The sequence below is a fragment of the Melospiza melodia genome, chromosome 9 (genome assembly GCF_035770615.1).
Source record: "Melospiza melodia melodia isolate bMelMel2 chromosome 9, bMelMel2.pri, whole genome shotgun sequence".
In the NCBI taxonomy this organism is placed as follows: Eukaryota; Metazoa; Chordata; class Aves; order Passeriformes; family Passerellidae; genus Melospiza; species Melospiza melodia.
Window position 1 is genome coordinate 20681923 of NC_086202.1, and position 23922 is coordinate 20705844.

At 42.8% G+C, this 23922-nt stretch overlaps 1 protein-coding gene across 26 annotated transcripts in view; it reads right to left on the bottom strand.

Annotated features, from left to right (window-relative positions):
- CAMK2G (calcium/calmodulin dependent protein kinase II gamma) overlaps window positions 1-23922 on the bottom strand; it is a 118013-nt gene that overhangs the window by 26643 nt on the left and 67448 nt on the right. For all 26 annotated transcript variants that reach the window (XM_063163811.1, XM_063163814.1, XM_063163802.1 and 23 more), the window contains exons 5-13: window positions 23563-23628; window positions 20680-20752; window positions 17408-17510; window positions 16451-16534; window positions 15482-15576; window positions 12821-12943; window positions 10452-10535; window positions 9768-9810; window positions 1851-1891 (exon numbers count right to left, since the gene is read on the bottom strand). In XM_063163811.1, the coding sequence (XP_063019881.1) occupies window positions 1851-1891; window positions 9768-9810; window positions 10452-10535; window positions 12821-12943; window positions 15482-15576; window positions 16451-16534; window positions 17408-17510; window positions 20680-20752; window positions 23563-23628 (712 nt within the window). The remainder of the gene's footprint in view (window positions 1-1850; window positions 1892-9767; window positions 9811-10451; window positions 10536-12820; window positions 12944-15481; window positions 15577-16450; window positions 16535-17407; window positions 17511-20679; window positions 20753-23562; window positions 23629-23922) is intronic.

The following is a 23922-nucleotide window of genomic DNA, read 5'->3' on the forward strand; positions in this document are numbered from 1 at the left end:
CTGCATGGACTCTTGACTGCAGGTCTCCAGTGTCCTGCAGAAGCAGCAGTTTCCTGAGGACAACCTCATTTACCATATCAGAGAATGCTATGCTCTCTAATATACCTTCCACTTTATCAAAGTATTCAATTACACATTCAAGGAGCAACATACACTGCAAAGGGATGAAGAAAAGTAAATCTAGAATTATCCTTTTCACAGAGGAAGACATTGTGTACTCCAAGAACCAAACATCACAAGCTTTCTATGGAGCTGGAAAGTTCTAACATACAGGCTCTCCTTGTAACTACATTACCAGGAAGTTGTGCCTCAAGATTTATGTGTACATCCTTTGTTCATTTTTTGAATATTTTAACCCAAGATGTGACACTCCCTGAAAGCTTGTTACAAATCAAGAATCCTAAGAAGAAAGCCATTTTTCATCTAGATAGGTAATAATGATATGTTGATACCTACTGGTTTTCCAATTACTTCTCCCCTGCCTCACTGGGATTTTGAAGCAAGCACCTGTTGGTTCTCATTTCACAACATCAGGGATAATCCATTCTTATTCCACTGGAATTCTACTGTAATGTTTTAAATATCAACAGATGCAACAACTCTACCACACTTGCTGTATTAGTGTGCATGTGTTCAATGCATGTCTGTACGAGAGGCAGGCTGGTGCAATGGCCAAAAGCTCACTCTTGCAGGCACATATCAAAGACAAGAATCCTAGGGCAGGAACAGCATTTTCAGAGAGCATTTTGATCCAAAAATAAACAAACCCCAAAACCTGGATGTCAGTAGGGCAGAATACTGCAGAACTGTAAGAATGCATGTTTTGTTAGAGCAGTCCCAAAAACAACACAACTCTTCTGAAAACACCTCTTTTTCCAGCAGCCTGCTTGTACTGTGAGCCCTCTGGGAACAAAGCCTCATATAAATGGAAAAGGGCTCAGAGAGCAGGAGAGAACAAGTGTGCTGGTCCTACAGTGTGAAGGCCGGCCCCCCAGCACAGGGAGAATGAAGAATGCCACAGTGCTAGACCAGGAGATGATCTGTTCCACCTAGCAGCTGTGGAGAAAGGTTTGGACTTCAAAGGAAAATGCAGGCAAATGAACCCAACTCTTCTTTTCCATGTGGAGGACAATTATCCTTCAGAACAATTAGGGGAGGACCAAGCTCTAGCCTATAATTGTCTCTCCTCCAGTACCAGACAATTAAGGGCTGCTGCCTGCAATAACAGAGCCTTGGCAAGGGCCTGTGTGACCTCCAGAAATAAATGATGACCATGCAACACAAAGAGTGACATTGAAGTGGGGAAAAAATAATTCCTTCAGAAGGGAACAGGAGAGTGCCTCAACTTCAGGCACATGAATGGAACTTTTAACACAATCCTCAGTTTCCGTTCTGTCCAAACATGAACATTTGGAGGCTCCTCCTTCCCCACCCTTCTTCCCAGCTCAGCCTTCAGCATCTGTCCAAGTGAGTAGACCAAGAAACTTCCATGGGGTCTTCTGGCTGTATCATCAGGCACTCACAATTACTCTGTGCAATTTTCACAGTCAGAAGCATTGGACAGAACAGACTTGTCAGAGGCATGTGTAACAACTGAGCAAGTCCTTGGTCTTTCTAATCCAGTGCTGACCAGTTCTCCATACATCACAGAAAGGGGAAAAGGAACTCCTGCTGCTGCAACAGTGCACTTAGCCAGTTATGCATGTAAGGAACACTAAGATCCCAGCCAGGGTTCCATAACAAGACACAGGGCTATGGTTTTTCCCTGGAAAGGGACAGGCACCAGAGAGACTGGCTGCCTTCTGTTCAGATGGTGTGAGAGACAGTGAAATGGCAAAGCAAGAACTTACCTTCACTCCATCTGACTTCTTGTTCAGCAGGCTTTTGGCAGCTGTGGAGAAAAGCAGAAGTAGATCACATTTTGGTTTCAAGACTACCTTCTCTCTCTCTCTCCCCCCCTCCCCCAATTCCCTCAAAAATGCACAAAACTTCAGAAGGACAACCATCCTGCTAATTCCTCTCTAGCAGCAAGAGACCTGGAAAACAGGACAAGTCACTCATCAAATTCATCCTGATAACAGAGGGTCATCCATCCTATCTACTGTTCACCTATTCAGGCAAAATACTTACCACTTTCAGCACCTCAAGAAGACCAAGTCTGAAATGGTAATTTAGAGCTTCTCTGTCAATCCCCCACTCACACACTGGGACCCCATCCAGAAGTGTCAGCAGTTACAGGGGGAGAAGAAACCTGTCTGATTTTTGCAACAGGATAAAGGCTGCACCTGTAAGTACAGCCATTCACATAACAGATGTGGTTTATAAAGGGGGTGCTGATAATACAGAAGCCTTTTAATTACTGTTATTCACAGTTTCTCTGGGCATAGCTGGATAGCTAAAAGTGCAAAAGGCAGCATCTGAAAACTGGTAAAAAAAGGAAGAATGGCAAAAGAGACAGAACCAGGCTGAATTTCTTAATTGAAAGATAAAGATGCTCTGCTGCGCTCAACTTGAACAACTGGCACTACCAATGAAACTGAGAATGATAAGCACACACAGAGAGCCCACAACAAAGGCCCACTTGGGAGTGATGAAGGAGCTGCTTCATCTATTACAGCAAAGTGGTGCATTAACCATGACTGTCAACAGCAAGACCCCATCTACAGCTTCAACAGATACAAACCATTTCTTGTCTACTTATGAAGAATGTATCCAGTTGTATCAACTTCTGTAAACAGCACGCAAGACAACTACTGTACCAACACATGCTATGGCTCTCCTAAGCAGCTACCTTCTGGGTCTGGGCACAGGGGTCTTAGGTGCAGCAAAGATGAGGCCTAGAGAAATGGCAAGTCCTATGGCAATGCGGACAATACTGTTGAAATTCTCAAAGACATACTGACCAACTTGCACAGAGTGATTAGTCTCCCTAGAAGCAGCAACATTAGGCAAAAAAGATTTTTGCAATACCTAAGCAACTGCTCAAATTTTATGTCTACCATATTTTCCATTCTGCTTTCTGTACAAGACCCCACAGACATGGATTAACTACACAATATTAACTGAGCTGGTGCAAATGACTACAGGATCTCCTCCAACAAAGAGGTGATACCCCATATAAGCTTACTAGAATCTTTGAATTGGTTTCCTAATTCTACTCTCTAATGCAAGTATAAAGCTAGATTACAATTTTGTTTTCATTCCAGCTCTCAGAAGCCAAGAACATTGGAAGAATCTCATGCAGAGGTTTTCTAAATGTGATGTGTCAAAACAAAGTGTTCCAATGTGCACACATAAAGGTGGGCAAAGCAACTCATCTGCCCTGCAACAGTCTCTTTTCAGAGTGTACACATATTAAAGCATTGCAAGACTGCAAGACAAGTAAGTTCTTGCCACCTTCAAGGCATGACAAAGGCTAGCTTGATTCTACATGCAAGTGAGAAGGAGAACAATGTGACTATGGGGTCAAAAGGGATCCAGCATTCATGCCATCCATGCATGAAGGCATCTCACACAACAACTGCTGAAAATAAGAAACTGTTATGGCCTTACAACACTTTGGAAGGAGTAAAGGATTCTGCAACTTAACAAATACACCAAATGGGACATCCTTGAAGTGGGAAAAAAAAAGCCGCCATCAGAGAAGCAAAATAGTACCACCATATGTTCTGGGAATATCCCAGAAACAAGCAGGGAAGCAACATTTTTCACACTTTCTACAGTTTCCCCACAACCTCACATTCATCTTTGTGGACAGAAGGCAGCTAAAATCACGCTCTACAACATTAGAACAAATTCAGCTGAGAGTCCCTCCCTGCAGCCCAGCACTATGTAATGCTGATCTGTGTTCCCTGGTGCAGCCTGCCCATCCAGCCTCCTTCCCTGACTGTACCTCTGCAGGGCACACTCTGCTCTCCCACAGCCCTGACAGCATCCCAGGACTGTAGAAAGAAACTTGCTCTGTGGTGTACTTGGTTCATGCACCACACTGTGTTTATAAAGAGCTGGAGAGCCTGTGAAATGCATTTACACACAAAGATGACTCAGACACCTCAGACAACAGGGAAACATGCAGGTCTACCCACGGATCAACCCGTACAAATTACGAGACACAAATAAAAGGAGATGCAAGAGGATTTTCTACACAAGCAACAGACAAGACTTCATATAACAATAATCCTTTTAGAAGACAGGCAGAGTAGCAAAGAGACAACAGGAGGGGAAATATCCAAAGACACATCCAGGCAGATTCTTTACTGTTCCTGAAACAGTCTTGTACCAATGCTCTATGGTTTTCCAGGTGTGAGATGCTAGGACTAATTTTTTCTATCTTTCCCATTTCCTCTACATGTTAAAGGGATTAAATTCCCTCTTCTCTTAACTTCTAGAAGTTCAGAGTTCTTCTAGAATAAAGAAACATGAAAACACATGCTGCTAACTCAGTAACTTAAAAACACAGTTCTGTTCCTGGCTTAACAAGACACTCTTCAGTTAAACTCTGAAGAGAAACACAAAAGCCTCTCCTGCACATACTCCTCCCTCTTCCCACATTTTTCAGTTCTGGCATCCATAGTAAACAGCCTGGGCTCTGGACTGTGCTCCTGGCAGAAACACAAATCCTTAATGCTGAACTCATCAGCAATAAACACCAGGCACTCTGGATGTACCAGAGCCAAGGGGGGACTGATGAGGAAATACTCACTGCAAACACAGCCATGGATAGTGCCTTCCCCACTGCCAGCCCCACTCCTCCTCTTCCAGAGACAGCAACCCTTCATCCAGCCTGTCCCTGGGTTTGCCCTGTCCTCAACTGCCAAAACTCAGGTACATTTCTCACTTCAGTTAAGCTTCCAGAGAATTCTTTTTTGGGATGCAGGAAGAACACAGAGATTGCTTTTATTAAGTCTGACTAACTTATGATGCTAGTCTAACAAACAAGCCAAGTTCTGGCTTCTAAACACAAGCATTTACACCTGAAGAATTCTGGACTTTACTAAGACTTCATAAAATAAAAATTGTATCATACCAACACAGACTTCCCAATGACACAGAGTTGCAGCTTGTCATTCTCATATTCTCAGTTAAAAGAAAACAATATTAACTATTTCTCAACTTGATGACACTTCCGGGGTCACCACAAAGGAGCCAACAGTCAGTGTGCAGTCACAAGAGGCACTTTTGGCTACCATCACACACAATAACCATGAATGCAGTGTAACTTCAAGAATATCTATTTATTAAGGACAAGCACCACAATAAAAAGTATTCCCAGAGCTTTCCTGAACTTTAGAGAGAGGAATGTAGAAGTAGAAGAAATTACTCTAATAATTTGCATCCACTTTTCCACTTTTGATGATAAATTAGACTCTCTGGCTATAGTGATAAACAGTTAAATGCAGTAATGAAATCTGTATCATTCTAGGAAGTTGCAAATGGAAGTTACTAACTGCAATCCACTGCTTTGGCAGGTCCACACTGCAGTAGCTGAGCACCATTCACTGAAACCCTTACTGTTTCTTAAGAGATTTAGTAGATACAGAGAAAACACTTAAAAACAACTTAATCTTACATTAAATGTGACTTCATCTTCTGCTTGGGAAATGTAGTTTCCAGTGATGATATACTTATTTAGTCAAAGCCCTACAAATACCTTAATAATTTTTTCCCCCTCCACATTTTCATACCTTTGGATTCCTACCAGGAGGTACAAATTTCTGGTCCTGAATCAATATCTACCTAACACAACACAGTACAAACTTCACATTAATTACTCCTTTCAGTTAAAGAAAGGAACTCAAATTTCAACCTGAGTATAGAAGTATATGTATACACATACACACACATGCACAAAATAACAAAAATTCAATTTCACACTTCTGGAAGGGAGGTATAACAAGACAGCAAAATATTTCAGTACCATTTCAGTATTTGTATTATTTCCTCCTTGCTCTTTAGTCAGCTAAAAAAACGTCTCTGTATAGGTTACACTAAATGTACACAGGCATATTCAGGCCTTCTTTACTTAGTTAGAAAGAACTCTGCTCCTCAAATCTGCCTCCAGCCTCTCTCAACCTCACCTATCTAGCCAAAACCTCAAACCTGCACAATGGCGTGTTAATAAGGATCTGTAAGAGACATGTAATGAATTCCAGTTATTGTCACACTCTGCCACAATAGTTCCCTCACAAAACTGACTTGAGCAAGCAGTGACAACCCAGAAGAAAGCTCAACATCAGTTAAAAATAGAGGTTTCAGGCAGAAGGCATAATTACCTGCAATGTCTGCTTTAGGATCTATTTTGAACAGAGGACTTGTGCTGAACCACGTGATAGAAATTAATTTCACAGTGTGAAAGCTTGTTGGACAGCTCCCCAAATTAACAGTTGCAATCCACTTAGGAAAACAGTACTAAGAATTTCACAGAGGCCACTTGTAAGTTGTGCACAAAAATCGGCTTACAGAGAAAAGCCACTTCTCAGCATTTTGTGATGCTCCTCCTGGCACCATGGCTGCTCCTAAGATGAAAACCAGCTTTTTTTCATCCTTTTACTCAGTTTATAGCAAGACTATTTACAGAGTTTTATCTACATAAATGAGTCCAGGCATCCTTAAATATAGCAGGAGTTTCTAAAAACCTTGCCAACTCTCTTCTAGTAATAAATTTACGTTTACTTCTCAGAAGATGATTTAGGAGTTTCTTGCACATGATCTAATCAGTTGATTTACAGACTGCACTTCTGTATTCTGTAAAGGAATGCAGATCAGATCAGGGCTTGCTTGGATCATCTGAACATCTGAAGCCCCAAGTGAACACCCAAGTAATCCTGTATGTACCTTGGTGTGACCCTAACAATCCTACAACAAAACTTAGATTTCATTGTTCTCTCTTGCAGCTCAATTAACACCTTACAGACTGTGAAGAGAAGCTACAAATCCCTTATGGTCACCAGGTTTCTTCTTCCTGACTTATGCTGAAAGGAGTGCAACTGTACCTGCTTTAACCAAACAGCCTACAGCTGGCCTGAGATGCAATCTTCTAAAAAAACCACAAACAGCCCATATTAAATGGCTGAATACATCATAACTGGGGAAAGGAACCAGATTTTTAACTTAACTGGCCTAGGGCAAAAGACACACAGCAAGCAACAAATTACTCACAAAAGAACAGAAACTTTTTGTTTTCTTTGCAAAAAGCAAGATGTTTTGATGGGCTAAGGAGCGAGAAAGTACTGCTACAGATTCTTTAGGAATACAATTTGTCACAGGCCTATAGAGAGAAGGAGCTCCATACTACAAAATGTGACACAGGAGATAGTAATGGCAATGAGATTAAAGGAGTCTTCTCATATTTCCTGCAGATAGTACAATCATGCCTAATTAATTGATACTGGGGTCACATGAGCCTTTATTTTCCTCTTTGTTCAAAACATCTATGGAAGAAGCTTTTAGGAGATCTCATCCCCAGGCAGGAAGAAGCTTCTCTCTTCATAAATCTAGTCCCCTGTTTGCTGCAAATGGGACTTTTAAAAATTCACAAAACAGTGTCACTCAATTAGAGAAAAATAAAAACCTCTTAAGGGCTTTAGGGAAAGAAAGAAAGAAATATTACTGCAGAACCCTTCAAGTCTGAGGCCTACCTGAAGTTCCCACACAAACTTTTAAACTTATTACTTTTAGTTAGCATGCACTTATTCTTTAATTTCAGCAGATGTATCTACTTCAACTGCAGCCAACTAGAAAACCAAAGTAAATTAAAAATAATTACAATTTTAAGAAGTCAAGCTCATATTACACACAGTCCTGCAAAGGAAACAGGAGTAGATGATCTCATCCCTCTAAAAACACATAAAAAGGTAAGGAATTGCTACTCTCAACAGAGGCTTTGCAACTAAATTCACAACATCTCCCTCTGGGCAGTTTTTCTGAGTGTCTCATACTTGGAATCGTAGTTTATATTCAAAGCAGAACTCAGTGACACTGCAAACCCTGCACTTGCTATGGGCCACCTAGGATTTCCTTTTCTTCAGCTGTTAACTGAAGTGGATCCAGCAGCTTCAGCTCTTGACATAGAGAAGAATGAGCAGAGCAAGCTCTTTCCTCCTCAGTACTAGCTCAGGGATTAAGTGGATGTATAGGTCACACACCATTAAGGGAACCCTTCTCTCTGGCATTTCATGTACTCAAAATCTTACCCATAAGAGATTTTCTCACCCAAGCACTTCTGCAGCTTCATTAGAAGTGACAACATTTGCAGACTAAAAATTATCTAAAACTTCTATTTATAAAAAAAGGAATAAAACCCCTGGCTATTTCAGAATCATCAATTAAGTGAAATAAAGATGAGCAGCGTAAATAGAACAAAAACAGTTCACATCAGCAGAAGGCCCAAGAAAATGTTTAGCTCTGTACAGGCCTGTGGAAGTCCTGACATTGTGCCATAGCTCCTCAAACAGTTATTTCAGAATCGATCTCAGAAAACTGTATAACATTTTAAAGTTCTGTAACAGCACAATTGTGGGACAGATGAATGGATAAAATTACTCTGTCTCTTTAAGGCCAAACTATGAGAAAAGCAGAAAAAAGAAATTGTTGTAGTCACAAGTAATGCTGACATATTGGCACAGGTCTACCTGAAAGCAAGAACCAAGGAAAAAAAGTTTGGATGATGGTGAGGGATGGCCCTTAATTGTAGCATAGTTTCACATAATTGTTTTTTTTTTTTTAACATCACCATACAGAAGGTGAAAAACGCTGCCTTGAGTTCACAGAAGAATGTATGCATGAATGTGCACTTTGTGTGCTGGGATGATCATTTCACAGAGGTTTTCATTCCAATTACAAGTTTATTGTAACAACATCCAGAATATAAGTATTGGTATCCACCATTAGTAAATGGCCAGATGAAATCAATACACTTCCATCATCACATAATCCACACAGCAGACTTCCACTTGAAAGCAGCTGTAGTCAGGTGTAATAAAAATCTGACTCATGCATTCAATGGCTGCTCTTTTAAAAGAGAAAGAACATTACAAAGAGGGTAAAGAAATCAAAGATCCCATAAACCAAAAGCACTTACAAATAGAGGTTTTCCACCCAAATGAAAATGAGCCCAGATAAGACCGCGTCACCTAGGTGTGCCGAGCCAAGACAGTAATCTTCCAAAAAGCATGGATTTATTTACATGTTGAGATTTGCATTTTCAGTAAATGCACTACGTAATGCACTTGGGTGGGAGCCAGACTACCAGCTATTAAATTTAAAAGGATGAAAACCACTTCTGAGACTCCAAGAAGGAAAACTAATAGCCAGACACTTCAGACCAATTTTTGATGCGTCCAAGTAATACAATATCCAAATAGCTCCTGTCCCTATTCTCACCAATATTACTTCCCTGTCCCTGCCTCAAGTCTTAAGGAAACACTCCTACCTAATAAGAGATCTTCACTCCTGGTTTATGATGGGAAAGCTAACCATACCAGCTAGAATTTCTCACCAGTAATTTGCTAATAAAATATCATGAGACAATTAGGAAGCTGACTTTACTTCTGTTTTGTGCCAGACCACAATACCATGTGCTCCTCTCCAAACAAATCATTTCCTATTTCACACTGGTCACCAGCTCAGGCAAAGTGACCACCATTACACCATGATGAACTGAAATCATGTTTCCTCCCCTCCTACTTGACCCCAAAATGGTTTAAATATTCACCAGCTCACTCACACAAAACAAAACCAAGAAAAGGATGGGAACACTGAGGACTTACCTGAAAAATTCCGAGACACAAGCATCGTCGTGAGGATTGCACCCTGTGGGGAAGACAAAGCAGGGATTACAGAAAGTGTCACTTGAGAAAGAGGCTGGGCTGACCCATGGAGGACACAATGCATCAGTTACCAATGCAGAGGTACCCACTGAAGAACCCCAGTGTATCCAGGATTCCCATATGTGGCTCTTAGGCTCCACACAGGACCTCTCACGGTCCTGCCTTTCTAGAGCAGCAGCTAGATGCCAGGCAGGATAGCCTAGGAAATCTGAAATGGCACTAAGAATTAAACACATAGCTGCTTCCTAGATTTCACACAGCAGAGAGCTGCTTTGTGCATAGACCAGAGGCTTTGCCCCAGCTGCAGGCAACTGGTAACACTAGTACTGGAAGGTGCAGAGTGTTCAGAACTAAAAGTCCCAGAACTACCTGCTCTATTTCAACTCACTGGCAGAAACAAGAAGGGGTGAATATGTAGCAGAGGAGGCACGGGAAGCTTAGAGCTTGGAGAAAGAAACTATCCAGCTCTTCGGTACACTACTTCAGTGCCCTGTACTGGAGGATCACATAAGGTACTTCTCTAACACTGTGCTAGTCATGAAATGAAGTATTGCTGCTAGGAAGGCACTAACCTCAAATTCAGAGAACTAAAATCAAACCTAAAGTGAATTAAGATGTACTTACCTTTAGCTTCCTTCTAGCATTGAACTTTCTCAAGCATTCCACAGTCTCCTGCCTGTGCATCATTGATGCAACAGTGGATCGTTGCTGAAAAACAGAACAGCAGAAGGTCAAGAACATACCCACACCAAATCAGCCAGGGAAGTTCATTCCACTTGCACACAATCAACACATTCAGGCTGACATGGCCAAGCCTCTCACCAATGCATGGACGCAAAGTACTGCAACTGGTTCATAACCTGAGAACTTCCAGCAAGACACATTTAATCAAGATTAAATGTGTGGGCTATGACAGGACTGCACCCAAGAAATTTATGAGTGAAGTAAAGGTGAGAATCAGTGCTCCCTGCCTTTCAGGCACACATAGGATTTAAGACAGTATGAAGACAAAGCCAGATGAACAAGCATACCCATGGGGAACTGACTTAGAGGCACTACAGAAAGGACCTGGGCTACATTAGCTACAGTTTGAAAGGGAAATTTCAAGCACTAAGGGAATACTTGTGAGCAGCAGCCTTCTTGGACATGGCAACCCCTTGAATGTAAGAGGTTGACTGGCAGAGGCCTTGGCACCTTTATATCAGTATTGCAGAAACAGATTCTCAGCATGTAAGAGAAAAGATCATGTATTGCTATTGTACCAATGGAAAAAAATTAGCATAATCTCTATGCAGTGATGCACATCTGTCATCCACAGCAGACTGGGATGCCATCAGCTGCTAAAAGACAAGTTCCCAGAAGTGTTGCAGCCATTAAGACCACAAAAGGAAACCAGAGACTGTTACTGCCAAGCATTTAGAGCACATGAGGAAGCCACTGACTAATGCCAAAGGAGCTGTTGCTCTTGCATAGAACCCCAAGCCTGAATTCCCCTTACGAGGACAGTGGATGAATTTCTAACCTGGCAGGTAAGTGTGAATAAAATCTCCACTAACTTTCTCTTGCTTGGAAAAAATTCTGCAATACCCAAAAGAACTGTAAACTGTGTGCATATTCAGCTAGTTTCATGGGAAGTCTCTGCTTTGATCCTGTTGTCAAAGCTGGTCATCTATTGCAGTACACATGGCAGCGTGTGGGGAGAATGTAGCCAAAGTGTCCTCAAACAACTCTGGCTGGTTCCTCCAGCCAGTGATGTCCAGTTGTTCAATGTGCACTTACAAGAATCAGGACACATATTTCAGAAGTTCAGTGGTACTAAGACACTCAGTGTCTCAGATAAACTTTTAAACTTTTTAAGATTTCCTACAACATTTACTTTAGAGGAGCCATACGTATCCAGAAAAAAAAACGTTGTGCACACAGGGACTGCAAAGCAAAGGGAAACAACAGACTCAAGAGGAGGCAGCTTCAGTGAGAGGCTGACATGGCTGGGAAGTGAAATCAGCCTCTCCCTAGCTCAGAGAAGGAAAGTTGCCACAGGGAGTGGGCTATCATAATACAACTTTGGCTACAGGCACTGGGAGGAAAGTTTAATACACAGGAACTTGATTATAAGCATGCAAGGACGAAAAAAAATATATGCAGTCTCAGCTAGTGTGAAGTTTTGACTTCCAAGGAACTGCAACATCTTACAGCAGACAATCCTGTTAGACAGATGTTCACATAATTAGCTTTAAATTGCTATCTGTTGATTTGTGGTATAAGGACACCACCACCACAGTTTTTCAAGAGAAAATGGGCAAAGGAGCACACTAGATCCATCCCAGAAGTATATTCTGATATTACCAGAGCATCTGGTAAGACTTAGGTCAAACTATTTCATCGTGCAGAGATAAAAGTGCATCACTGCCTCCCTCCCCTACACCTACACCCAGCTGTGTTCTGGGATTTCCTTGCCAACTTTGAAAAAGATGAAAAATACTTATGTGTGAGGTCTGGCAAGGTAGAAGCTACATACACAGAGCAGCAAAAGATTTTTTGCTGATTTCAAGTTTACAGCCAATTAAGCTGCAGCATAGCAGAAATTTCCCAAATATTGCCAAGATGCTATACCATAAACTGAAGCAGAGATGAAGAACAAACTGGTCCTAAAGTTTTTGTCTGATGCCAAACTCTATTTGATAATTTAGGATGCTATGGATTGGAAAAGATGTGGGGAAAAAACCAGAAACTGTGGACACTAACAAAATTCTAAAAGAACAAGGGATTTTTTTTTTACTACTGTGGCAATAAAAGCACTACAGCATGACAAAGTTGGCTTGTTGAAGGTCAGTATCCCCTCCAGAAAATATAATCTGAAATATTTGAAATTGTAGTAAGGGGTGGAATGTGGTGGTTTTGCCACCACAGAAATATACTGGGTCCTTCAAGTCTTCCTAGCATGTCCATTGAAGGCAAAGCACAAATTAAGCTGTAATAAGGAGAACACTTACACAAACCCATGGGTGTTTGAGAGCCTGGTCAGCTGTGATGCGCTTCGCTGGGTTTATCGTCAGCATCTGGTTGATCAAATTCTTGGCTTCGGGAGTCACAGTGTCCCACTCAGGTGATGGGAACTAAAAGAGGAAGAAGGAACAGATGATGAACTGAACAGAAATATCTTCTACTAGCAGAAGAGATACTTCCCTGCTACACAGCTAAATTCCAGCCTTTGCCCTTTTGATGCCAGGGCTAACACATTTGCAAAACCCACTAGTTTTTGTGAAAACTCATACTGAACAAAAATCATCCAGAATCCAACAAATGAATGGCACCAGACAGCAGAACACACCTGTACCATTCACCAGGCATAAGCAAGAAGATTAAGAGTCTAAAAACCTTTTAGGAATCACTCAGACCTTTGAATTTCTTTCAGTCAAAAAAGTAAAGTCACAGACCTTTTTAACCAAGTTCTTACATGAAAAACACGGGTGCTATCTTTTTTTACCCCACCCGTCTCTTTCTACAGCATACTAAAAGCTCTAACAGCTTATGAAAAATCACAAGCAGTTAACTACAGCAAAACTGCATGAAAGCAAAACCCACTAACAGGGAACATCTCACAGGTACACTTTTCCCACCATAAAACACAATATCCTGGAACAAAACCAGTCACTTGGGTGTAGCAACCCACCAGCAAGTTGTTAGCAACCACCTAACATACCAATATCTTTACTTGGGGGGCAAGAAAGATGTAACAGTGGATGGGAATACAGAAGCATTAAACAAAGAAAATAATTTTAAGTATTTCAGCTCCTGATCATCCATGAGGGTAACTGTTCTCTGTTATAATTCCAGCAATGATAAAGATGAGATATTTACACCATCCGGTACAGGCTTGCATGTGGTATGGATGACAGCATGCTGAGATTAAATCCTATGAATCCACTGTACAAATACAGGTGAACTTCAGAACACAAATATGCTGTTGGGGTAAAGCTCCCTGTCTTTAAGTGGGAGAAAAAAATGGATTTATCTTTTTTTATTGCTTTATTCTTTATTTTATGTTGGGTCATAACAATACACCTGCTGTATTTGATTTGCATATAATCTCATTTCTGCATTTGCAGGCATCACTAAGGCATTATACAATTTGTTCTGCAAACACTGCATGAGGATACTCAAAAATCATGATACTGAAGTTTCAAGCAAGGACAATTTTCCCACACCTGAACTCTGAAGTATTCATGGTAATGTCTTGCAAAACATCTGCCCAACAGCACAAAAAAAAATAATTAGAAAAAAAAAATCATTGTTTTCACTGTTGCCACTTCCTGTCTTGTCAAGGGAGAACAACAGACTGGTCATGTGCCAACAAGCCCCTTGGTGCTGGGTAAGGACACCAGGGACAGGTACATCAGTAAAATGCAGCAATTTTCTATCAGGCCAAATGAGGGAAGGATCTAGTTTTTGTTTACTATAGATAAGAATTTGTTCACTATAGATAAGAATTCAAAAACAATAGATGGGTAAGGAGGAATCAGGCACTTGAGTCTTCATGATTTATAGAAAGAAGTATTTAATCCCTGAAGGACTTTGAAAATCCCCATTGATATAATTATTGGAAAAATGCTTCAAATAAGAAGAACCAACACAAAAACTGGAGGAGCAGCAAGGCAAGAGAGGAACACAAGTCCATTTAAAGATATCAAGTACAAAGACAACACTTTGCTTTCACTCAGGAGAGCCACAGAGCCAGGACATAGGCAGACTTTTGTGCTCACCAGTACAGCTGCTCTCATGGTCTCAAGCACAGAAGCTGGGAGGTAACTGGCAGAAGGAGTCCAGCAGAACCCTCACCTTTGGGGGTTTTATTTTTGTTTAATTCAAACCACAAGACAGCCTACAAAAAGAACTCCCCAACTTTCTCTTGATATTCATACCCACAGGCTTTGAGCTAGGATTTCCAGGAGTTCCTTTTTCCCTCTCAAGCCTCTCCTTACATGGAAGAATTTATGTCAAACATTAAAGTTGTGGTACTCAAATTATATTTTATTCCACCTTTGCTTTCTTCAGTACTAACCTCCTTGCTATTCCTCTTCCAGGCACTTTTTACACCTCAGTTTTGCTGTGCTCTAAGAAGTGTTCCATGATCTGCTTGGTTTTTTACAAGAGCCTCCAACCCAATCCACCATGCTGATCCCCACCACAAAGCCACCCCTCCAATGGTCCCCCACCATTCAGTCTTCTCACTGGGCTCCTTGCTTTCCATGGACTACAGCACAGAGAAGTACAAGACCATAACTGAAGCTAATATTCTACAGAATACATCCCCATACTTTTTATTAGGCCTTGACAAAGACAAGCTCCTTCATTATTCTATCTTCCCTCTACTCCACCAAAAATATCAGCATTACTAGAAGACACCATTTCCCACCTCTGCATTTCCCTAACAAGTGCCAATGTTCTAGTGCCCGCTGTGATGCTTTCCCTTCATATCCCTCCAGCAGCCCCAGCCAGGGCTGTATCCCAGGCAGTGAAGACAGCGAGGTGTATGAGCACGTCAAACATCACTTGGCACAGAAGCTTGGCCTGCTGCAGGACACCAGGTACAACAGTGCCATGTTTGGATGGCTTCTACACCCATGCAGTACTCAGCAAGAAAGTGCCCTTACGTCATAGGCTCCGGCCTTGATCTGCTGATAGAGTTTGTGCTGATCTTCATCCCAAAAGGGAGGGTACCCCACTAGTAATATGTACAGAATCACTCCTGGGAGGGAGAGACACAGATACACTATGGTTAGGCTAATATGCCATTTATTCCTTCAGCCCCTCTTCCTTCCCTCCTGACAGTCCCCAAGGCAATGACTGCTCCATAGATTCATTTGCCATCATTTTTAGCCTTCTGAGATAGCAAAGCACAGTACAAAATCTGTCACCTGCTGGACCTCACCCTGGCACTTCATGTTCAGCTCTTAACGCCAGTGTCAGGAGCTAGAACGAGCTGCATAATGTCCTTCTACCCTCCTCTGGCTACCATGCCTGGTGAGCCACAACCCCCAGCTGCTCTCAGAGTAAGATGAAGTCACATCTCCTAGGGTTCCTGGGCAGCAAGGGATGTTTTAGGAAGGACTCTGTTTTTAGATGCTTACTGTGCATGGTGTTGGGACACAAAATGACACTGACAAAGCTGACACTCCTGGCCTGCAGAGAACTACTTAGTCCATGTCAGGCAACACTGATATCACAAATCTTTAAACTTATCTGTCCCAGATATATTAACACTTACTTAGTTTCTTTTAAAAAAATCATCCCTCCTCAGTATTTAATCTTTTACATAGTTAGTGTAATAGGAAATTGCTACAGTTATCTAAACAACTGACTCTGCAAAGCATAGACAGGTCCTATCTCTTGAGTCTCAAACATCTGATAGATGGCCCAAGGAAAAGATTAGGAGCCAGAATCAAGTGAGTTCAGGCTCCAGTATTCATTCCATCTACACAAAGTGCTTATCCTCAATTGTGCCTTCATGTCTCCACCCAGTAAGAAGGAGCACTGTGCACCCTCCCAGCAAAAGGCTACAAGAAATCATTCTTTTACATGGAATGATGTTGTTTAAGTGTAAAACATTTGTCAAATCTTACCACATGCCCATATATCCACTGGTTTTCCATAAGGATCTTTTCTCAAGACTTCAGGGGAGAGGTAGCCTGGAGTACCAGCAAACCCTGCCAGAAAATGGATGACATGAAGTACTTACAGTACCCAAGCAGAAGAGAGACTGCCATATCACAAAATCCACTAGTGGTAACTAACAAATTCCAAAACCTGTCTCTCACACCCTTCATCTCTTATTTGCTAGAGCTGTCTCTTGGTAAACCAGCAAAAGGAGGCAAGAAACCCTAAAATAAAACAGAAAATCAGATGGGATCCAGTGCCTGTGTACTGCAAAAAAACCAGACAAATAAGAGGGACCATGTCAACCACCTGGGCACAAACTTGTATGCCAGGCCTTATATAATTGTTACATATAATGGCTTGGAGTTTGAAAACACAAGACACAAATGGGACACATCTGATTGCTGAGCGGTATGGGGAGACCAGAAAAAGAAGTAGTTTTTCCAGAATCTGCAGCATTGCAGAGTATCAGAGCTGATTTTTAACCTGAAAAAGTCTCATTTCTAAATGTGCTTTAGCTAAGCAAAGATAAAGTCAGATCCAAATGTGCCTGAGGAAGGCTGGGTCAAATGCATTTCTGTAAAGTGACCAAACAAAATTCCAGATGTCTACACTTCTGAGTAGTAGGAAAGTTCAGATCAGGGTCTAAACTTAGCAGCTGCATTCATCTCTGACACTAGCATCTACTGTAAACTAAGAAGAAAAATAGAGAAACACATAGCCATTTTTTCTCTCTTTCTTTATTAGTTTTTCCTCTATTTCACCTAGGCTTGAGCCTAAGACCCAGAGGCTGTCGTGCTTGGCAAAGAAACAGCCAAATACAGAGAAGTGTGCTGAAGAGCTGAGACAAAGTACTCAGGATGCAACTCAATCAGCCACCAGAAAACAGGGGAGCAAAGCTGGGGAAGCTCAAACAGTCTTACCAAACCAGGCCTGCTGCTCTCCCTGGACTTCTATAGCCAGTCCGAAGTCAGCCAGTTTGACAGCAGCACCCTTACATTTACTCGCTAGTAGTAAATTCTCAGGCTGAGGAGAAGAAAGAAAAAAGAGAGTAAGAATGAAAGACTGACATCCTTGTTAAAACCTTTTACCTAGGATTCACATCACTAAATTGCACCTGCTGACTGAATTTAGCATGCAGTACTAAACCTGGTCAGAAGACACAGCAACAGCAAAGAATAGCCTTGACCTAGAGTGGCAGAAAATTGTCAAGTCTAACACAAATCCTCTGGCTCCTCCGTGGGAGACAGAGCCTCTTCCAACCCAGCCCATACATTACATGCTGACACCAGAGGGCACTGGCAGTACAGCTCCTGCAGCACTTAAGCCAAAATTCTCTTCTGCCCTCCTCAGAGAGGAAAACTGGGAGGAGGGGAAAGGGAAGCGGGGGAAGAAGGGAGGGACAATGCAGGAGATACAATCTGCAGTGATGTTTCTCCCCTTGAACATTAGACAGTCCCCAAGGCACTGAAAAAGTAAATATGATGCTAATAAGGGCTGCCAAACACACTGCTGTAATGTGGGAAGGCATCATCTGGCTAGGCAGTAGTTTTCATCCCTTATAGAAAAAGCCTCAGCCTCAAACTGGCATAAGCAGCACAGCAGTGAGTATTCTTGTAAGCAATTTTTTCATGCTACACATTTACAGCAGCATAAAATATTCTGTCTTGCTACTGCTGCCATCACCTATCCAAGAAGCAACTATGTCACTTTTTCCATGTGCTAGGAAAGGGAGACAGACTTTTGACCCTCATATTTCCACCCTGAATGAATCTCACTCAAACCATAATTCTCTTGTGTTCCAGCAGAGGACTTCAGCAGAAGGCTTTACACAGCTCCAAAAAGTGGACTGAGAATTGGCAGCTTCCTCTGAAGTACCAGAGCAGCTAGCTACTTGGGACCCCTTGAAACACCAAAGCCTTTAAGCTAATGGCTATTACGGCTTTGCAGGAAAATCAACTTGAAGATAGGCAGGTGAAACAGTGGTTTCTCATCCTAACTTCTTCTCATCTTTTATGCAATTTGTTATCAAGTTGATTTTTTAACAGAGCAGGATGAATACTTGGAAATCCAGAAACAAGAGCTTGTCTCAGTTTCAAAAATCTGAAAAGGGTTTTTTTTGTAGCCTGTTCACTATTTCCACCCCATAGCAACTCTTTAGCCCTGTTCTGCCTGACAGGCACAAGATGCTTTGCTCACTCATCCGCTCTGAAGTACTGGGCATGTGCCTATTTCCACCTTGAATGAAAGGAGAAAAGCCTTCCTCAACACAGTCCTTGCCATAAGCAGCAGGTAAGGAAGGACAGCTGGGTCTGAGTACATTTGGATGCCACTGGCTTTTCACTATATGGCAAGAAGAAAAGATTGTAGTAATTAGGCTACACTAATGAAAATTCACCCTATAAACAAGACCCTAAAGCAAAAGATCAATTAAATATTCTGAACATCCCTCTCACCTCCAGATTGCACCTAGGCTTAGCTTGACTAAGAGCAATATTTAAAAAGACTTGTGCTAGTTAAGCACTTTGTACCTCTATTTTAGAAGCCAACACCGTAAGGCTAATGGTGCTTATCCATGTGCATGTTTGCCAACATATGGGCTGTCTCAGGTTTCACATACGTTTTGGTGAGGATGTGAATGCACCCCCTAATTTCTTACAGTCCCTATAGGCAGCTCAACATTTGACATTCTTTAATGGCATGTCAGCCAAAAGACAGACTTATGAGAGTGAGGTGCAAAAGACAAAACCTTACTTGAAGCTGGCTCTGCAGTTATTACACACTGACCCTGAAGGCCAAGCTTTTGAAGAGGAGCTAAATGTTAAATAAAAAGCATAGGAACTTTCATTGCTAAAAGGAATGGTTACTCCTCACGCCTGGATAGTCTCAGACAATCAGAGCAAGCAACAGAAGAAACATATTAATTACAACAGGGAGTGTCTAGAAGCTGATAAATTCTGAACACGTTGCTAGCTTTCCTACAAACAAAACTTATGGAAGAAAACCAGATTATATTTGAACACAATGAAAGCTTCTTCTGTACTGGAAACATTATTGATTTTCATAGACTCCCTAATTTTGGGCACTAGTGCCTCTTGGATGCTGCTTTCTCAGGAGCTGGTGTTGGGTCTAATCAGGAGCAGCCACAGTCCACAGTAGATCATTTGCTTTTTTTCACAGTGTAGTGAAGCAGAAGGTCAAAAGTGTTGCATGGGAGTTTGTCAGAAACACAAAGGGTTCTCCACTAGATCAAAACACCAGAAGAACACTGCTACCAAGCTTGCAGCGTGCTTTTACCTTGCTCTCTGCAAAATACTTTTCTACCTTCCCCCTCACACATTGTTTAACAAGCCCAAACCAACACTAGCAGCAGGTGTCATCCTGCATTAATTTAACTGGACTGTTGGTGACCATCACCATTGCCACTTTAGACAGAGAAGGCTCCAGGGCACGCAGACTTTGCTGCACAAATCTCTTCATTCTGGAGCCTGCCCAGCTCCCAGCACAGCTGCCCAGTTTAGGAGTTTAGGAGACTCTACTGTGGAGGCTTGGGGGCTATAAATGTGTTATAATGTGTCAAATGATTGATTCATCCAGTCTTTAACTGGCCAGCAGTTTTGGTTTTAGATTAGAAGTGCTTCTACTGATGAGAGAAGAAAGAAATAACACAAAAAATTCTTGTTGAACATCTCTGCCCTAGCGCAGTGGCATGTATTTGGCAACACTGCAGAATAAAAATATACATGCTCTGTGCAGACAAACTCATCCTGGCAGATTGAACAAAGATTGCTCCAGGTCTCTAGAGATCTCTTCAATCACAAACTAGAAAGTGTCCTTCATTATAATGAATCCTACCCAAGTTTCTCTGGAAGCATACTTCTCTCCAAGATTCACAACTATCCTGGAGCTGCCTCAGAGAAGCTGAGAGCTGGCAAGTTTCACAAAGACTGAAAGCCTCCTTGGGAGGTCATCACACCCTCTAGCCCTCTAGAAAACTCTGAAGAAGCAAATTCGTGCTTCAGGAACCCCTGAACCCAGTTCAAGTAAAGAAAAAAAAAACCAAAACCAACAAAACCAAACTCAAAAAAACCCCACGCAAAAATCTCTGCCAGCTGGCAACACAATATTCCTGTCTTGCCTCTTCCAATGATCCCCTGGCTGCTCTCCTCAGACTACAGCACAGAGGAAACATTACCTTCAAGTCCCTGTGCACAATATCATGCTGGTGAATGTGATTCACACTCTCCAGTATCTGATGAATACAGTGGCTGCAAGATAAAAGGGAGAGACACACAAAGTTACGCACACACATTTAACATCTCATTTCGTCCCAGAACTACCTCCCTAACTTTTATATTTGTACTACAGGGCATTCAAGATCTCATGCTGAATGTCTTCCTCGTGAGCAGTGGATGCCACAGCTCCGCACCATCACAGCTGAACGACCCCAGCCCGCCCAGCAACAGTATGCCAAACATCCTTTCTGTAGCAGGACCACAAAGTCTCTCTCCTACCTCCCATCCTGTCCTTCCTTCCCTTCCCATCATACTAAGCCTCTCACTTGCTCCTTCAGCCAACAGTGCCCACCCCACACAGAACAACCAAGGTATCTGAGTATCTTCAAACAGCAGCCAAAATTGTGCAAGCAAGACCAAATCACTTCAGGAAACATTCCACCGGGCTAGTCCTGAGCAAAGAATAAACTTTGGGAGAGCAGCAGCCTCCCCCAGAAAATTCAGGATGACGACACCTGGGTGCCTGCCAGTTTGCAAAGCTTTCAGAGCAGCATCTCAAGCACTTTATATACACAATGTGCACACACACCCGCTTGCTGGGTGCCTTTTAAGTACAGATCCCACTTAAGGGGTTAGTAATCTGAAAAGCAGACTCAGTCCGTTAAGTGCAGCGTGCTGCACTCCCCCAGCTCACAGAAAACCCTGGCTCTGCCATTCCCACCGCTGTAAACCACAAGGACAAAAACAAGATGTTATTTACACCTGTCGCATAACAACAGCACAATCCACCCATGAGTGAGATTCCAGGTCAGAACCATCCCACCCATTAAACATTTACTGGCTCCCAAGGGTGCATGTGGAACAGAATAGGGATTTTGACAACCATGGCTGGGCAGTAAGCACGCAGATGTGGACAACTCAGAGAAGTCTATGTCCTCACTGTAGGATCTTTCAGATGCTTCACTGACTTCTACAAATCTCAGAGGAAGAAATTTGAAATAAGTGAAATATTTGAGGAAAGAAAAAAAGGCTACAGGAAAAGATGGAAAGAGGGTGAGGAGAGGAGGTACAGGACTGTGTGTTTGCTATCCCCCGCCCTCTGGAGCTGGCAGTATGATCCTCAGGGTCGGAATCCATGAAAATCTCCCTGCTCCCAAAACAAAAATGTATAATTAGAACAGAGCTGAGTCTGAGCGAGAGAGATTTTCTGGCCAAAAATGGCAAAAGTGTGAGGTGTCCCAGGCGAGCCAAACACGGCACATTGGCACAGACCTCGCTCCCTCGCTCTCTCAGACTGCTCTGGAATTCAGCACAGCATGGGGAGAGAAAGGGAGGAGTTTCACTCTGTCATCTTGTGGGCACTTGGAGACCTGACCAGCTGACAGTCAGAGGGCTGAGCACCCTAAGGAAGGCTCACAGACAGTCCTCCTTTTCCCCTAACCCTGCCATAATTTTCCTGAGCAGTGTCAGTCACTGACAGCTTTTGAGCACTTCAGGGAGCAGGCACTGGCAAGAGGAACAGGGGAAGGATTGTGATTGATAACCTCAAAACTTCCCAACTTCAAGGCAGAGAGGCATGACTGACTGTGTATCCATCTGAGATTCTGTGCCTACAGGATCTGTACACCCCACTGAAAACACCTATGGGGCTCTCAGACCTCTCTGCCAGGAGCTCCAGCAGAGCTGATGAGTTCACTGGCCTTCCCAATCACCAGATGGCTCCTGGCAGAGCACACAGGGCAGTGCCTCATTTGAAAGCCTGCAATGACCAGAAGACACACACTGTAAATGAACCACAGGGAAAGCACTTAAGTGCCTGCAGACTCCATTAGCAGTACCTACACCAACACCCCAGGCCACGCTCTCTTTCCCTCCCTGTACTCAGTATCTTTGTCCTTAAAGTACTGCCTACCAAGCTCAACCTGCCATGGTACCCACTACTTCCTTCTTAGTCCTCTCTTCTCATGGCTCCCCTGATTTCTGCTTCAGCAAGGGTTACTATGGGATAAGAACATGACTGGCTGTTCAGTCTGCAGGGTGAAATGTCACCATTGGGCCACTCTGAGGCCATGCAAAAGCAGAGCAGGAGTAGCCTAATCCCAGCTTTGATTCCAGATGCTGCATGTCCAGCAGATGGATGGGTCAGACAACACCCTCAGCTACTGCTGCACATAACATCCACCCTGTATAAACAGGGACATGCACGTGCCACTTCAGGAAACTCACAAGTGGGAGAGAGGGGACACATTCAGGAACAGAAGGGCATAACTGAATCTTTTTAACATCAAAATATGAAGGCTGCTCTCTCATGTTGTGCCTTCTGTCACTGCACTGACCAGCTGACAGTCAGAGAGGGCTTCCACAGAAACACAGCCTTCAAAGCCCCCTCTCCTCACTGTCCTGTAAACATTACCTAGACACAGGCAAATTGAATGGATCTGCCCAACAGCAGTGGCACTTCACTGGAAACCCTGCTAGAAGAAGAAAAGGGCCAAGCAGGCAGCACCCTCACAGCTCTCCCTTACGTTTGCTCTGTAAGGACATTCTGTCACCAAAAATGCCATGTAGACAAAACTGCTAACAGTGGATCTCCCAGCAAAGAGCACAACATCTGCAAGTGGCAGAGACTGCAATGTCTCCAAGTGGGCAAGGGCTAGAGCTGTACTGAGTCAGGCTGTCTGGTGACAATTAAGTTCATGCTAATAGCAGAAAGAGGATTTGTTTTATCCAGACAAGGGGCAAGAGTGTTAGAACACAGTCACACACAGATCAGCAGTCAGGAAACTCATTCCACTTGTACATGTACATGGAACATGCATGCAAGGGTCCGGAAACAGTCTTACCTGGCATCTGCTTCACTGTAGTATTCTCTAGCAACAATATCTTCAAAGAGCTCCCCTCCAGTAACCCTGGAGTGCAAAAGAACAAAGGATGTTACAGAGCCCATGCTTGTACAGTTAAAGGATGTATATGGCCACCCACCTGGGCCCTTGGCCAGAGCCTGCATGGGTTACTGCCTTCCAGGGGAACCAGGGCAGAGCTCCACCACCATGGCACCAGCACTGCTACATCCACATGACTGAGCCCTTGGACTGCCTTTGCACCAGCAGTGCACAGGACACTGTGGACACACTGTGCACGAATTGCCCACACACCCCTGCTGAGCAGAGGTGTATGCTGAGCTTGGGAAGGACCCCTGTCGG